Source organism: Lactuca saligna, chromosome 7, assembly GCF_052625555.1.
Source record: "Lactuca saligna cultivar CGN05327 chromosome 7, ASM5262555v1, whole genome shotgun sequence".
NCBI classification, from domain to species: domain Eukaryota; kingdom Viridiplantae; phylum Streptophyta; class Magnoliopsida; order Asterales; family Asteraceae; genus Lactuca; species Lactuca saligna.
In genome coordinates, this window is record NC_136423.1 from 73,262,678 (window position 1) to 73,280,369 (window position 17,692).

Below are 17,692 nucleotides of genomic sequence, written 5' to 3' on the forward strand. Positions count from 1 at the left end.
ATCAAGTTATCAATTCCAAATCATCATATACTTCCGATTTCGACTTCAGATGCGACATCCTATCTCTAATCGATTTCTCAATTTGATTTTGATTTCCGAAAATCCGATTGGGAACCTGTGAGTACCGATTGTAAGTCCCTCAATGTCAACTGTGATTGCGAGTCCAGAACTCCGATTTCAATTTCATGAATAGCGAAGAAATTCCGGTTTAGTTGAAGAAATCTGGATGATTATTGAAGGTTGGAGGAAATTTTTTGATGATGAACGAACAGTTCTCGAATTCTTTATAGTTACGTATTTGAGATTGAAGGTTATTACGATATTTACAAGTTTGCCACCGTGTCTTTTATGCTTAGATTAAATGAGTGCTAAGAATGATTCCCTCATTCTCAACCTTTTTTATTTTTCTCAATTGAACCCACCCCCGCTCTCTCTCTCTCTCTCTCTCTATATATATATATATATATATATATATATATATATATATATATATATATATATATATATATGTGGAAAACAGAAAAACCCTAAAAATACATTAAAAAAATACCAAGACACCAAAAAAAAAATTTTGAATTTTTTTTATAAAAAAATCACAACATTTTTAACAATTTCACTAAAAAAAAATTGTAAATTTTTTTTTTTCAAAAATTTTTTCATCGATTTTGACCTAAAAGTTGCGCTTTTTTGATAAAAAAAATTCAAAAAAATGTTTTGTGATCTTTAAGTATTATTTTTTATGCATTTTAATGATTTTTACGTTTTTTTTAGGGTTTTTTGTTTTCCATAGAACCTAAACCCCCATATATATATATATATATATATATATATATATATATATATATATATATATATATATATATATATATATATATATATATATATCCTAATTCTAGTAAATAAGTAGAACTCTACCACGTGTCAATCTATAAGACCTCCAAAATAGAGTTTTCCCGCTCATTTTATTCATCTATATTTACGTAAATGCCATACAATCCAAATTCAATAATTCCGGAAAAATCTGCAAACAAATATGTTAGTCAATCTTCAGATTCGAAAAACACGCATTAATTTTGAAAGTTTGTTTATTTTGATTGCAAATTAAATCCCTAAAAATCTGCAATATTATTCCTTTTCAAACTGCATTTGACTCCAATATTGAACAAATCACATTTTACAGTCCTTCTTGACTTCGCATTTTTCTTCACGAATCATCCCTCAATCAATAACCCAATTAACCCAATTGCGAATCCAAAATCAAAACTTATCTGTTTTCATATGCGAACCCAACTGATTGGCTTTTCAAAATCAAATTCGCAACTCCAAATCGTTCGATTATTCGCCCCAATTCCAAAATCAAATAACAGATCCTTCGTATGATTCATTTAATAACCAAGGTTTCTTTTACTTCAAAATGACCATATTGCCCCTAACTTGATAAGTATTTCATATATCGCAATTAACAATTAAGACAAATCAATCAATCAATCAATTTGTATAATAAAAATGCGAAATTCTTAGCTTTCTTCCCCAATTCGCATTCTACTGTAAAATTCACATTCTTCATTCACCCTCTTTCTTCGCATGTTCCAGTCATTTTTTTTTTAGTTCATTCGCATTTGAGTTGTTTGTCTCACCAAATACGAAATGAATATTAACCATAATCACCTTCGCATTTTTAACCCCAATCCATACAACCTCATATGCGAAACCCAATTTTGATTTGTATTACCAAATGCGAACATTTTTGCTTTTACACGTGAACTGCATTTGACTCCAATAATGAATATTAACCATAATCACCTTCGCATCTTTATGTTGATTATTTTAAACATGGAACATTTATGTATATTATTTAGAATAACTATTATTTTTGTCACGATAAATATGTTATTTTTAATAAATAATCAATAACCAATTGTAAACAAAATTTATATTTTTTATTCTCTAAAATTAATTCATACATTTTTTGTAATGGTTGCAGCATATTTACTTATCTTCTGTAAATAACCTATATTCAACCAACTATTTCCTAATATTCTATACTCATTTTTTAGATGAAATTTGAATATTAAACTAATTTTTAGTTGTAATCTTTTAAATTCCAAAAAATCAGGAAGAAAATTATATCTAATAAAGATCCAACAACAATAAAATCATATAATCGTAATCTTTTTCCAATATTCAAGCATATAACTTTAACTCAAAACGTGAAATCCAAAATTTTGAAACACCTCATTCGTCTTCTTAATGTTCAATTGTTTCTGCGATTTTTTTTTCATTAAGCTTACATCAAACTGCTTCATTAAAGTTGTAATCCTCATTCCAGTTCTACCTGCAAGATTTCCATATCCATATGTCAGGTTACTATTATCAGTTTAGATCACTTTGTTTTCTCTATGAATTTATGGTTGAAATTTACAACAATAATCAATATGCTGGAATAGATGTTTTTCTAATTGTAAAAAAATAATCTTGAATAGATACATAAGATCAATAAGCAATTTATAATCATCATGATTATCGTGTATCACACAATTTTACCTTCATTGATTCCATGGAGATCTAGGGTTTTAACCCCTGATATCATCCGAACCCACGTTTGGTTGAAATTGGGGAAACAGTAGATTTAAATCGAATAAACCCTAGGTTGGAAATGAGGATGATGAGTCATGATGCTAACATTTTAATAAGCAAATTAATAAAGGTAACTTTTTAAATTCATTTACTTTATTATCATTATTTATTTAATTCTAACTAACTTCAATTGTATTATATAAACATATTATGTACATAATTTCACATTTCATTTCCTAACTTATGTCTTCTTATGCAGAAAACAACAGTAACATGTACCACATGCAGGCCAAAGAGAAAAGAAGACAAAGAAAAATATATTTGGAAAATAAAAGATCGAAGAAAATAAAAACAATACCAAACGTTCCAAGTATATCATTACAGCATCTCTTCAAAAAAACCATTAACTATAACCGTATTAGTATTTTATATTCCATCTTTTACTGTTATATAGTTGAATACATATATTTACAAGTTTTATAAGTTATTTCTATTTGCAGATCAATCAACCAACATTGTTCATCAAACTCAAAATGTCAATTCATTTACAACACCTGCAAAGCATAACACAACCATACAATACTGACCTTCCTTTACAGATGTTAGAACTCTATTTTCTAACATTACAAATGTTATAAATCCGTTATCTAACATTACGAATGGTAATTATTTATGGTTTTTAAAATATACTATTATCCATTATGTAAATATTTATTTATTTAGTTAACTATTTTATTTTTATTTTATTCAAATAACATTGGTTTCGATAAATATATCACTTCCAAGTTAGCAAAGAAAAGACAGTACCATGTACTTTCAAATGATATGACATCAAAAAATGCATCTACAGTAACAACTTCTTCATCATCAATCAAGTTAAATCCAGGATGTCATAAATTAAAAACGAAGACAAGACATTTATCCCCTATCCCATTGATTGATTTGACAGAAGATGTAGAAAATATACATCAAGTGAACAATGAAAATCGTATAGTTGGTATCTCAAATGGTAATGAAAAAATAAAATCCATTTTACATTTCAGATACTATGTTCTATATAATTATAAAATTCATTGATATTTTATTCAACGCTTTTATTTTACAGAATATTTAGATCATGGTGATCAAGATGTTGTATGTCAAACATGTCGTGCAAAGTTATGGAGAAATGAATCCATTAGAGGTAAAGAAAATGGGAACACGGATTATTCATTATGTTGTGGTTACGGCAAAGTTCAACTTCCATACTTAAAGAATGCACCCCCTACTTATGAAAGAATGTTTCGAAATATGGATTCAAAAAGCAAACACTTCATGAAAAACATTCGACGTTACAATTCAATGTTTTCTTTCACGTCGATGGGTGGTAAAATTGACTCTTCAATCAATAGAGGAAACGCTCCTTACATTTTCAGATTGGGTGGTCAAAATTATCATAGTATTGGAAGTCTTTTGCCAGCAAAAGGATCGGAACCAAAATTCTCTCAGTTATACATTTATGACACTGACAACGAAATTACAAATAGACAAAGATGTTTTCGGTATTTTCTCAAACTTCTTATTCATAATCTATTATTATATATATATATATATATATATATATATATATATTATGTATATATTACTAATATTATGTATAAATTTATTTATTTTAGTGGTGAAAAAGATCAATCAACATCAACTGATAGTGATATTGTTAAAGATATTAAGGTGATGTTGGATTCAAATAATGTCTTGGTTAGATCTTATAGAATGGTAAGAGATACTTTTCAAAAAAATCCAGAAGTTGATATGAAATTACGACTTATCGGGAGAAGGGAGCAAGATGGAAGAACATATAACCTACCGACTGCTTCTGAGGTTGCTGCTTTAATAATTGGTGACATTTCGGATTCAATCAAAAAGAGGGATATCGTCGTTCAAACAAAAAATGGTTGTCTACAACGTATCAGTGAATTGTATCCTTCGTACCTTCCTTTCCAATATCCATTGCTATTTCCATATGGGGATGATGGTTATAGTGTTGACATTCTTCATAGAGGTGTGTCATTTACGACCAACAGCAAGCGTGCGAAATGTACAATGAGAGAATATTTCGCTTATAGGATTCAAGACAGAGATCATTCGTTCTCTCTCATACTTAATTCAAGAAGGTTGTTTCAACAATTTCTGGTAGATGCCTATACTATGATGGAAACAGAGAGAATGTACTACATACGTAGGCAACAACATGTTCTTAGATGTGATTCTTATGAAAATTTACGTAACCAAAAAGCTCAAGGAACGACTGATATCTCGAATGTCGGCCAACGTGTCATATTACCTTCATCCTTTACCGGAGGTGCACGCTATATGCTGCAAAACTATTTGGATGCCATGTCACTATGTAAATGGTTTGGATATCCTGATTTCTTCATAACCTTTACGTGTAATCCCAAATGGCCTGAGATTAAAAGGTTTCTTAAGGATACTTCACTTCAACCAGAAGACAGACCTGATATACTATGTAGGTTGTTTAAGATCAAGCTTGATGCATTCATTAAAGACTTAAGGGAGAATCAAATTTTCGGCAAAGTTCAAGCATGTAATTAAAACTATATTTTTAATTTTTTTATAAAACATTGATCTTATTATTATATTTTAAATATGTTTTGATATCTAATCACATTCTCTTTTATTTTTTGTCAAATTCTTTTACAGATGTTTATACCATTGAATTTCAAAAAAGAGGTTTGCCGCATAGTCATATATGTCTATTCATGCATTCTGACAACAAGCTACCAACTGTTGAACTTATCGATCCAATAATTTCAGCAGAGATACTAGACAGAATTGAAGATCCTGAATTGTATTCACTTGTAAATGATTTTATGATTCATGGTCCATGTGGAGCTGAAAATATGAATTGTCCATGCATGGTGGATAAAAAGTGCTCTAAAAACTTTCCAAAACAATTCATTAATCATTCGTCTGTTGATCAGAATGGTTTTCCGTTATATAGGCGAAGAAACGATGGTCATTTTGTAGAAAAATCAGGTGTAAGGTTGGATAATAGAAATGTTGTTCCATACAGCAAATATCTATTGAAAAGATATCAGGCACATATTAATATTGAATGGTGCAATCAGGGATCTTCTATAAAGTATTTGTTTAAATACATAAATAAGGGTCCTGATAGAGCTACAGTTGCTGTTGTACCAACTAACAATGAATGTGAAAATAATGATGCGGTCGATGAAATAGCTGAATATTACGATTGTAGATATTTATCAGCATGTGAAGCATCATGGCGAATTTTTAGATATGATGTTCATTGCAGATATCCTTCTGTTGTTAGACTACCTTTTCATCTTCCTAATCAACAACAGATTGTATATGGCGAAGATGATGATATTGATGATGTTCTTGACAAACCTTCTGTTGCCGCTTCAAAGTTCACAGCTTGGATGGAGTGTAATGCAATCGACAGTGAAGCACGAAAACTCACATATGTTGAATTCCCTACAAAGTTTGTTTGGATATTAAATGGTCGGTTTTGGAAGCGAAGGAAAGTAGGAAAAGCCATCGGTAGAATTCATTCAGTTTCACCTAAACTAGGTGAAGCATATTTCTTAAGGATTCTTTTAAATAAAGTAAAAGGACCAACATCATTTGATGAAATTCGCACGATAAATGGAGAAACACATTCTTCTTTTAGAGATGCCTGTTATGCACTCGGGCTATTAGATGATGACAAGGAATACATTGATGCAATTAAAGAAGCAAGTCATTCTGGATCTGGTTTTTATCTACGCTTTTTATTTGCTACATTGTTGATGTGTAATAGTATGTCTAAACCAGAGATCGTTTGGGAAAATACATGGGAATATTTGGCAGATGGAATTCTATATAGCCAACGACGAAGATTTAAGTCAGCAGGTATTACATTTTTTCTTATTTTTTAAAATTAATTTATTTTTATTTTTCAACACCCATTAAATAATTAGTAATGAAATTATTAAATATTAACCACGTATTTTATTAATTATTTAATATTTTCGTGCAGAATTGTCTCTCGGAGTAGATGAACTTAAGAACTTAACTTTGTTCGAAATACAACAAATTTTACTTCGAAACAACTCTACTCTCAAAAACTTCAAAAACATGCCATATCCAGATGTTGAATCTGTTTCTTCTTCAAAAAATCGACTTATCACCGAGGAACTAGATTACGACATTCCCGTGATAAAGAATGACTATGATCGTATGTTTCTTGCATTAACAAATGAGCAACGGAACATTTTCCTAAACATCAAGAGTGCTATTCAACAAAATAAAGGAGGTGTCTTCTTTGTTTACGGGTATGGTGGAACGGGTAAAACTTTTTTATGGAAAACAATATCTGCAACAATTAGATCTGAAGGAAATATTGTATTAAATGTTGCTTCAAGTGGTATTGCTTCCTTATTATTGCCCGGTGGTAGAACAGCACACTCTCGATTTATAATTCCATTTGAGCTTACAGAGGATTCTTTTTGTAACATAAATCCAGACGGTGAGTTGGCAAGCTTAATAAGGAAAACCTCTTTGATAATTTGGGATGAAGCACCTATGGTCCATAAGCATGCATTTGAAGCTTTAGATCGAACTTTGAAGGATTTATTAAGGTGCGTAAATTCAACCATCTCAAATATTCCATTTGGAGGGAAAGTTATTGTCTTTGGAGGAGATTTTAGACAAATTCCACCTGTTGTGCCGGGTGGCAGTAGACAGAACATTGTAAATGCTTCTTTGAGTTCTTCATATTTATGGGAACATTGCAAAGTCCATAGATTAACAAAAAACATGAGGCTAACTGTTGGAAGGGATCAATCAGATATAGGAAAAATAAGAGATTTTGCAAATTGGTTGTTGGATATAGGAGAAGGAAAACTTGGTGGTCCGAATGACGGTGAAACGATTATCGATATTCCGGATGATATTCTCATTAATGATTCACATGATCCTATAGGTTCCTTAATTGAGTTTGTATATCCTTCAATTTTAGAGTACTATAGCGATATAAATTATTTCCAAGAAAGAGCGATACTTGCTCCAAAAAATGAAGTTGTCCAGGAAATAAACGACCGTTTACTTAAGAAGTTTCCAGGAGATCAAGTTAAATATATAAGTTCAGACTGCATATGTGAATCCGAATTTCTCCATGATCAATTTGATGCAAATCTATACTCTCCTGATGTATTAAATGGAATCAAAGTATCCGGTTTACCAAATCATAAATTAGTTTTAAAAATTGGTGTTCCAGTAATGTTACTGAGAAATATTGATCAGAAAAACGGCTTATGTAATGACACAAGACTACAGGTGTTATCATTGGGCAAACGTGTTATTGAGGCACGTATAATAACTGGAACTAATATTGGAAATCGGACTTTTATTCCAAGAATGTCTTTAACTCCATCAGAAAAAAAGATTCCCTTCAAATTCACAAGAAGACAGTTTCCTTTGGCTGTATGTTTTGCAATGACTATTAACAAAAGTCAAGGACAATCGTTGTCAAAGGTTGGTCTGTTTCTGAAAGATCCAGTTTTTTCACATGGACAATTGTATGTTGCCTTATCTAGAGTTCAGAGTAGAGAGGGATTAAAATTATTAATTTTAGATAAAGATGGCAAACTCACAAATAAAACTTCCAATGTTGTTTATAAGGAAGTTTTTCGAAATTTGTAGCCAACTTTTTTGTAAGGTCGTTTTATTCAATTTTAGGAAATCACACTTAATCCATCATATTACTGTATTTTTTTATAATTACGTATTGTTGTATTTTATGTTAATTTCATTACACACATTGGTATTGTATCATCTGCATATGTCCAATTAGAATGATGAATAAAAAAAAATAGTTTTCAAAAATCTTCATTCCTAATTAAATACTTCCCATTTAGTTAGTAATTAAATAATTACCAATAAAAAAAATTATTTAAATATTCAATATTACAATTTATAAGTTATCAGAATTATTGATATAATATTTTATTAAATAATTAATTTTTAAATTCAATTCAAAAACAGCACCCGTGGGTTCCATGGGTTTTAACCTAGTATATATATATATATATATATATATATATATATATATATATATATATATATATATATATATATATATATATATATATACTAGGTGTGAGACCCATGTATTACATGAGTTTATTTAAAAAAAAAAAAAATATGAAATTTTAACAATTTGAAAGGTTTGAATTTATAAGAAAAATGAGAAAAATTTTAAATTATTAAAATTAATAAGGCTTTAATGTATTGAATACATTATATATATATATATATATATATATATATATATATATATATATATATATATATATATATATATATATATATATAACTCTTTCAAATAAATACCTTACATATATATTACCTTACATATTAAATGTGGAATTTTAATTTAATAAAATGAAAAATACAATAAAATGACAAGTGGAAAATAGAAAATTTAAAAATTCTAAAAAATACCATGTGTCCAAATGAAGGAGAAGAGGACATGTGATAAAAAACCTTCTTTTATTATATATATATATAGATCCGGAAAGAAATTTTTTTTGGTAGGAAGGTAAGAAGTTTATATATATATATATATATATATATATATATATATATATATATATATAAACGCAATTCATCTCAAATTAATGACATTATCTTAAGTTTTTGAAATGTAATCAATATTTCTTTAATTATAATTAATCCGAAATTTATTAGTGATCATATATATATATATATATATATATATATATATATATATATATATATATATATATATATATATATATATATATATATATATTATCACAAATCCATTTTGAACTAACATTTAGTGATCATTATTTTATTTACACTAAATGTTCTGGGTAAAACCCCACATCCATTTTTGTGACGTGGCAACCCTAAAACACCATGGTCGTGGCTAAACACCGCCATCCCCTCCCTTCCTCCCCCATTTCGTTTTCGTCCGTTACCAACCATTTTGTTGCCCTCCGTTACCCATTGCTAATACGGATGAACAGTCATTTTTTTTTATTGTTGGCGAACGGTCAACATCTAAAAAAATTAGCTTTTTTTTTTTATTTTAAATATATATATACACATACAAGCATAATTTTAACCATAAAATCTTCTCTCATCTTCGTACTAATATCAACTTTCAAAATAAAAACCACTTTTCCTTTCAACCAAACATGAAGCAAAATCCGAACACCTTGCCTCCAAACATAAAACATATCCATCCCGTTGGGGTTTGCACAATACGAAAGTTACATGAACATACTTAACTCAAACTCAACCCCAATGCAATTTCCTACATCTCCTTACATGCAACAAAACCCAATTCATCAACAAAACCTTTTCAGTGCTTTCATTTCCATGTAACAAACAACCACACAACCACTACCAGAAATTGTTCCTGAAACACATGTAGGAGGCACTCGAAAAGGGAGAGGGGAAAGGAAAAGGGACAAGGAAAGGGAAGGCAGACGCGGATACTGAAGAAGATCCTTCACTATGGTGGACACCGGATGAGGAGTACATGCTGGTGGTGGCTTGGTGCGGGACTTCAAAGAGTTCAACCATTGGAAATGATATGCAAAGAATTGAGTTTTGGGAAGTCGTGCTAAGCAAATTTCACGCGCTTATGAAGAAACAACCATATCGCAATATCGATATGCTTAGTAGCAAGTGGACTCCAATCAGTCGTCGGTGCACCAAGTTTAATGAGATTTTCATGAGACTAGAATTGAAATAGCAAAGTGGTGCAAATGATTTTGAAGTGTACAAAGTTGCACGAGAACAATATCAAGTCGAAATGGGGCACACTTTCGAGTGTGAAAAAATATGGGAGATTGTCAGGCAATATCCAAAATGGATTAAGACGATAACATCGTCAGAGGCACAATCAAAGATGTCTCACAATTCTAGATTGTTTGACGTTTCTGATGTACGGACTAACATTGACCTCAACGCCGACACGAATGACATCCCCAAAAACATCGAAGAGATCCCCCGACCAATCGAATGTGACAACGTGAAACACGATCAACGTCACGCGGTCGAAAACTGATATAAGGGCATAAGAGTTGATGGAAATGAAAGCAAAGTTCGACCAACATAATCTGATTACCCAACAAAAGGTTGATGTGCAACGAGAGCACTTGGAGTTTCTTCGTAAGCAAGTGGAGAAAGATCAAATGGCGAAGGATTTAACAATTCTCCAGACTAGCGAAGAAAATATGAGACCACGAGAAGTACAAGTGCTCTTGAAGATGAAGGAGAAAATCGAAAAACAATATTTGGATGAGTAGTTGATTGTTTTTTAGATTTTAGGATTTTTTTTTTAAAATAATGTTATTGTTAATCTAGAAGTTAATTAAATTGCATGTTTCATTTTTTTTAATTAATCCAACGTGATTAAAAAATAAATTGAAAAACAAAAACAATAAAAAATAAATAAATTGAAAAAAGAAAAATAAATAAAAATAATAAAAAAGAAATGATGACATAGAAAGTTAAAGATATTATAACTAGGTGTCAATTTCCTTTATTGATCTTATAACACTAATTTGACATGCCCTATGAGGTGACACATTGGTGATACATTTTAAAGGTAATAACTAGTTGTCAATACCCACTAGTCTTATAGACATTATGTTTTCTTAACTTATGTATATTTTTAAGTGGTTAATGACCACAATTCTATAACCACCAAATTTCGTAATGACCACTTAGTGAGCAATTATTGAGGACAATGAGATTATTGTCGTTAAATTTAAAATCAGTAATTCAGCAAACCTCAAAACCACATGTAAATCGTATAAATCGTCCACACCAAACTGTACCGTATAATGCGGTGGTATGGTTTGGCTCTAAAACGCACCAAACCGCAGTTCGCACATCCCTAATAAAAATCATTGTATTTACATTCTCATTTTATTTTAACCATATTAATTATTTTTGTTCTCTAAAAGCCCTTTTTTACCATGTGTTTTATTTTTCTGGTCCTCTTGGTTTATTTTGAAAACCAAATTTCAACAATTTAGTTATGGAACAATTATATTTTCAATTCGAATATTCCGTATTTTTATATTTTCACATATTCTATGTAAATAGCTTATATCTAAAGTTTATGTAGCCTAAGATTTTTAATAGTCATCAATTAGGTATTGGGTTGAATATTATTTAAAATTTCGATGTATTTAAAATATTATTTATACATAAACATTATAAGCTTACCAATATACATACTTTATATAAATATTTGTTTGTAATTTAATGTTAGATAAATTGTTTTTTTATTATTTAAAATTTATTATTATCAACCGTGTAGCCTACCGAAAAGATAAATAAAAATAGACGGTAGAATTATAATTAATTTCCCTTGTTAACAAGAACACACAGTTGAATTAGGCCATCAATTGGTTAATGCGTATGAGTATATCAGTTAAAAGTTTAATGGAAAATATGATGACTTGTGCCCGGCGCTGTCAAAGTTCAAACGTCATGGTCAACGCATATGTAGTTCTTTGTAATGTTTTATTCACGCTAGTAAAAGGTAGCAGGTTTTACGCAAGACAATTCCATCGTTGTCCACAACACTCGAATTAGAAGGATGAAATGAAGCTATCTCTTGCACATCTTCAATCCCGCTGAACACCCCGATACATATGATAACAGTCAAACTTAACTCCACTAATTATTTGTTGTGGAAGAATCAGATAAACCCTATTTTAACTTATCAAGATCTGTTCTCTCATGTCGATGGCTCCCTCGCGTGCCCACCCAACATCATCACTGTTGGAGACAAATCAACTGTGAACCCGAAATTCTCGTCCTGAGTCAGTGCTGATCAGCTGTGCATCATCCTTCTCCAAGCCTCATTATCGGAGGAGGCTATCACTGTTATTGTGGGCCTGTCAACTGCTCGATAGATTTGGGACGTCCTCGAACATGCATATGGAAACTCTTCAATTGAACGGGTTCACAACCTCCGTGATCAACTTCGTTTGATCCAAAAGGGAACCAAGACTGTTGCTGAATTTGGGCGAGCTTTCAAGGCCGTATGTGACCAGTTGGCTGCGATCGGTTCCCTGTTGATGCAAATGATCAATTGCACTGGTTTTTATGTGGTCTCGAGCCTGTCTTTGAGACCTTCTCAACTACCGTTCGTTCAAGAAGACCTGCCCCGTCCTTCGCTGACTTACTTGCTCGGGCTGAAAGCCACGAGTTATTCATCAGGGCTCTTCATCACTCTGCCACACCCCCAGTTGCCTTCCGTGCTAATTTTAAATCACCTATGTCCGCTTCTGGTACTCGTGGGGGTCGTGGCTCTTATCATGGTGGTAACAATCAGGGGTCTCGTGGTGGTCGTGGCAATCGAGGTGGTAGACGCAGTCCCCACTGTCAGTTATGTCGCACCAATGGGCACTACGCCAACGCGTGTCCCGATCTCAAGAAATTCGCTGCTAGGATTGAAGAGAAGGATAATGTCTTAGCCTCTGCCTTCCTATCTCAGTGTCATGTTTCATCTTCAACCCCTGGTTGGTTCGTTGACTCTGGTGCAACTGACCACATGACCTCCACCACTCACTCGGTCTCCGATGCTTCATCCACTATAGGTAACGAATCTGTTACGTTTGGGAATGGCAAGTCCTTCCCTGTTACTCACAAAGGTAACTCAATCCTCCATAGAAATATATGTTTGAATGACATATTGGTTGTCCCAAATCTCACTCACAACCTGTTATCTATCAACAAACTAATTAAAGATAACTTGGTTGATGTCTTACTTTCTTACCCTTCCTTTTCCATTCAGGACCGTCACACCAAACAGGTTCTGGCCAACGGAAGTTGTGAGAATGGTCTCTATGTTCTCCACCCAAGTCATCAAGCGTTGTTGTCTCACTCAAGCCCCAAAGCATCGTTTGAAGTATGGCATTCCCGCTTGGGTCATGCTAATTTTGATATTATTACCTCTTTACAAACACTTGGTTATCTTGTTGTGAATGCACTTTTACCTAAACCAGGCTTATGTTCCCCGTGTCAACTTGCTAAAAGTCAATGATTACCATTTGACATAAATAAAACATGTTCCTTAAATGTATTAGATCTTGTTCATTGTGATCTATGGGGACCCCCCCGGTTACTTCAAACGATAATTATAGATATTATGTCGTATTTGTTGATGACCATTCTCGCTTTTCTTGGTTGTACCCCCTAAAGGCAAAATCTGAATTTTCACGTGTTTTAGTGAGTTTCATACAAATGGTTCAAATTCAATTCTCCAGAAAAATCAAAATCTTTCAAAGTGACGGGGGCACCGAATTTCTTAATAACCAAGTCAAGTCAACTTTTGAAGAAAATGGCACCCTTCATCGGTCCTCGTGCCCGTATACTCTGCAACAAAATGGGCGGGTTGAATGTATACACCGTCACATCGTTGAAACAGGTTTAGCAATGATGTTTAATGCCCACCTACCCTCAAATTATTAGGTTGATGCCTTTTCATCGGCCGTCTTCATCATTAACAGACTACCCACTAAAGTTCTTGATGGGAAATCTCCATTCGAGATAGTACATTCCACACCACCAAATTACTTAACCTTTCGGGCCTTTGGGTGTCGGGTCTTTCCTTACCTACGTGATTACTCGGAAAACAAACTTGCACCATGCAGTATACTGTGTGTTTTTATTGGATATAGTCCCATGTACAAAGGCTATCGGTGTCTTGATCCTGCCACATCTTAGATATATGTTTCCAGACATGCCCGATTTGATGAATATGTCTTCCCATTTAGGGACAATACTCCACCCAGCTCTATCTCAAATCTCGACATTTGCTAATTCCTACACCACCCTTATCCATTCCTGCCACGCCCAATCACTCCCATCACCCCATGCAACCGGCGAATACTGGAAACTCATCACCATGCACGCTGTGCCCAAACAACATCACTCCAAACCCCAATCTAAGCCCACCCCAAAGCCCGATCTCGATCCACACCTTTAGCCCCACCACCGAATCCTCCTCAAGCCCATCATCTCCTCTCTCTCAACAGTTTGTGACTCCTCCCACTCCTATTCATGTACCGCCACCTCCCCCACCTTCTCTATCTACCCATCCTATGACCACTCGTGCCAAGGCTGGCATTTTCAAGCCTTGTCACTTTGCCGACCTCTCCACTCTTACACAACAACCATTACACAATGCTTTACTTGCCTCGAGTGACCCAAAGACTATGCACGCTGCCCTTAAACAACCTCAATGGGTTGAGGCGATGAAACATGAACTTGATGCTCTTCACAAAAATAACACTTGGTGCCTCGTTCCTCGTCCCTTAAATCAAAAAGTGGTGGGATCCAAATGGCTGTTTCACACAAAGTACCATTCTGACGGCACCATTGAGCGACACAAAGCTCGCCTTGTCGCTCAAGGGTTTAGTCAAACTCCTAGTCTCGATTACTCCCACACTTTCAGCCTAGTGGTTAAGGCTTCCACCATTCGGGTCATCCTATCTCTCACTGTTCTTAACAAATGGACCTTACATCAGCTTGATGTTAACAACGCATTGTGCATGGGCAGCTTCAGGAGTGTTTATTCATGGAGCAACCTCCTGGGTTTGTTAATCTACACTATCCTAATCATGCATGCTGATTAAACAAAGCTCTTTACGGCCTCAAACAAGCCCCTCGGGCTTGGTTTCAACGACTAAGCATGTTTTTAATTTCCAATGGATTCTCTTGTAGCAAGGCCGATACTTCTCTCTTTATCTTCAAGCGTGGCGAGTGTGTCATGTATCTTTTAGTATATGTTGATGATTTAATTTTGACCGGAAATCAGGATGGGGTGCTCCAATCATTCATCACTCAACTTCACACTCAGTTTTCTATTAAAGACTTGCGGAAGCTCAATTACTTCCTTGGTCTTGAAGTCACGTATATAAACGATGGTTTGTTCCTTAGCCAAACTAAATATGCAAAAGATGTTCTTGAAAGAGCTCGGATGCTTGATGCCAAACCAGCGCCCACTCCCTTGTCGCCAACGACTTCTATCTCATCATCCAGTGACCCATATTCGGATCTGACACAATACCGCTCGATTGTAGGGGCATTGCAATATCTTACCATCACGAGACTGGATGTATCATATGCAGTTAATCAAGTTAGTCAGTTCCTCCATGCTCCTACTACTCAACACTTCCAAGAGGTCAAACGAATCCTCCGGTATATTAAATGCACTTTAACGTTTGGTTTGACCTTCTCTAAGCCCACCAACATGTCCCTTCTTGGCTACTCCGATGCAGATTGGGCTAGGTGCATTGAGACACGATGGTCAACTTATGGCTACTCGATTTTTTTTGGGAGGCAACCTGGTTTCTTGGAGCGCCAAGAAACAACCCACTGTTTCTCGATCCAGCCATGAATCAGAATATCGGGCCATGGTGAATGCTGCTGCTGAGATTATTTGGATAACCCATTTGCTTCAAGAACTCCACACTCTTCCCGCAGTCCGACCTACTCTCTTATGTGACAATCAGAGTGCTCTCTTCTTAACTCAGAATCCTATCTCTCACAAGACAATGAAGCACATTGAACTAGATTACCACTTTGTTCGTGAACTTATTGCTTTGGGAAAACTCTACACTAAGTTCATACCATCCAAACTACAAGTTGCCGATATTGTCACTAAAATCCTTCCTCGGCGTCAGTTTGAGTTCTTTCGAAACAAGCTTCGGCTCGGGCCTCCACCGCTCAGCTTGCGGGGGGATAACATCTCTCCACCTTGCAACATTTGATTTGTGTAGGGGCGTTATTGTAATTTTCTTATTCATGCATTCCTTTGTTGTAATTTCTGCATCTATATATTGTTTCCCCTGATGTTTAGGAGGCCATTCGATTCAATTTCATTGTCAGTTACACCAAACCCAAGTGTTGTCTTATGGAATTCGATGATTAAAGCTCAGATGAGATCAATGCAACATCAAGAAGCAATCATTATGTACAATAATTAAAAACACAAACAACGAGTACAACCAGACAAGTATACTTACACATCTGTATTAAAAGCTTGTACTCAGCTTTTGGACATTAAAAATAGTGTTTCGCTTCACGAAGAGATGATTAAGAAAGGACTGGAATCTGATGTTTTCATTAGGACTGGACTTATTGATATGTATTGTAATGTGGTTTGCATATGTATTCATGTATATGTAATTAAAAGAAAATTTCCAAGCGTTGTTATGAATGGATTGATCGATGTCTACTACAAGTGCAAAAGAACAGAGATATGTAACCTAATGCAAGAACCATATGACGTTTCATGGGGTAGCAGGATTTTCACACAACGGGTGTCACCACAAAGTCATGGAATCATTCGAGCAAATGAAAAACAAGCATTTAAATAGAAATACCGTATCAGTCTTTATTAGCAGCCGTCAAAAAAAAAGATTTAGAAAAAGGAAAAATTATCCACGAATGTGTTTGTGATTTTATATCATCAAATATTATTTAAGTGTAATAGGATTAAATTTGTTGACCAAAAGTGATCTTGTTGAATATTGAACAAGTTAGGATGGTGTAGGAGTGCACACTTGTTCAAGTTTTTGAAGATTTAAAGTACATTGCTATTTAGGGGCGAAGCCCCTAAATGAACGGGGGTCCGGGGGCAGCGCCCCTGGGAGCGGGGTCCTAGGGGCGGCAGCCCCTGGCGGGGTCCAAGGGGCAGAGCCCCTGACTTAGAACACCTTGGACTATGTTGCTATATTAAAAATTGCATCAAAAATCCAATTTTAGAAAGTTGACCCTTTATTCCATGAGATCCGTTTAATGACAGTTTGGTAGTTTTATGACAGTTTGTAACTGTTTGTTGACAATTTTCAGACAGGATTGATATATCCGTTTTTTGGTCAATATTCTGGTACATGTTGAAGAACATTTTCATATACATTCTCAAATTTCATTCTTTGAATTTCATCCAATTGAGTGTTCGAGCTGTACCATCAAAATACTTCAATTTGATAGTGAATCACGACTTTCAGAGAATCCAAGCAATCTATTCATCCCTTTTTCTTAA

General features: G+C 33.9%; 1 protein-coding gene across 1 annotated transcript; it reads left to right on the forward strand.

The window, feature by feature from the left end:
• The first annotated feature begins 3,402 nt into the window (after nucleotides 1-3,402).
• On the forward strand, nucleotides 3,403-10,372 carry LOC145007056 (uncharacterized). The gene is made up of 7 exons (XM_078966058.1): nucleotides 3,403-3,586; nucleotides 3,683-4,118; nucleotides 4,233-5,161; nucleotides 5,278-6,495; nucleotides 6,623-7,111; nucleotides 7,478-7,950; nucleotides 10,049-10,372. Exons 1-7 carry the CDS (start codon nucleotides 3,403-3,405, stop codon nucleotides 10,370-10,372), a joined length of 4,053 nt encoding a protein of 1,350 aa, XP_078822184.1.
• Nucleotides 10,373-17,692: the final 7,320 nt, after the last annotated feature.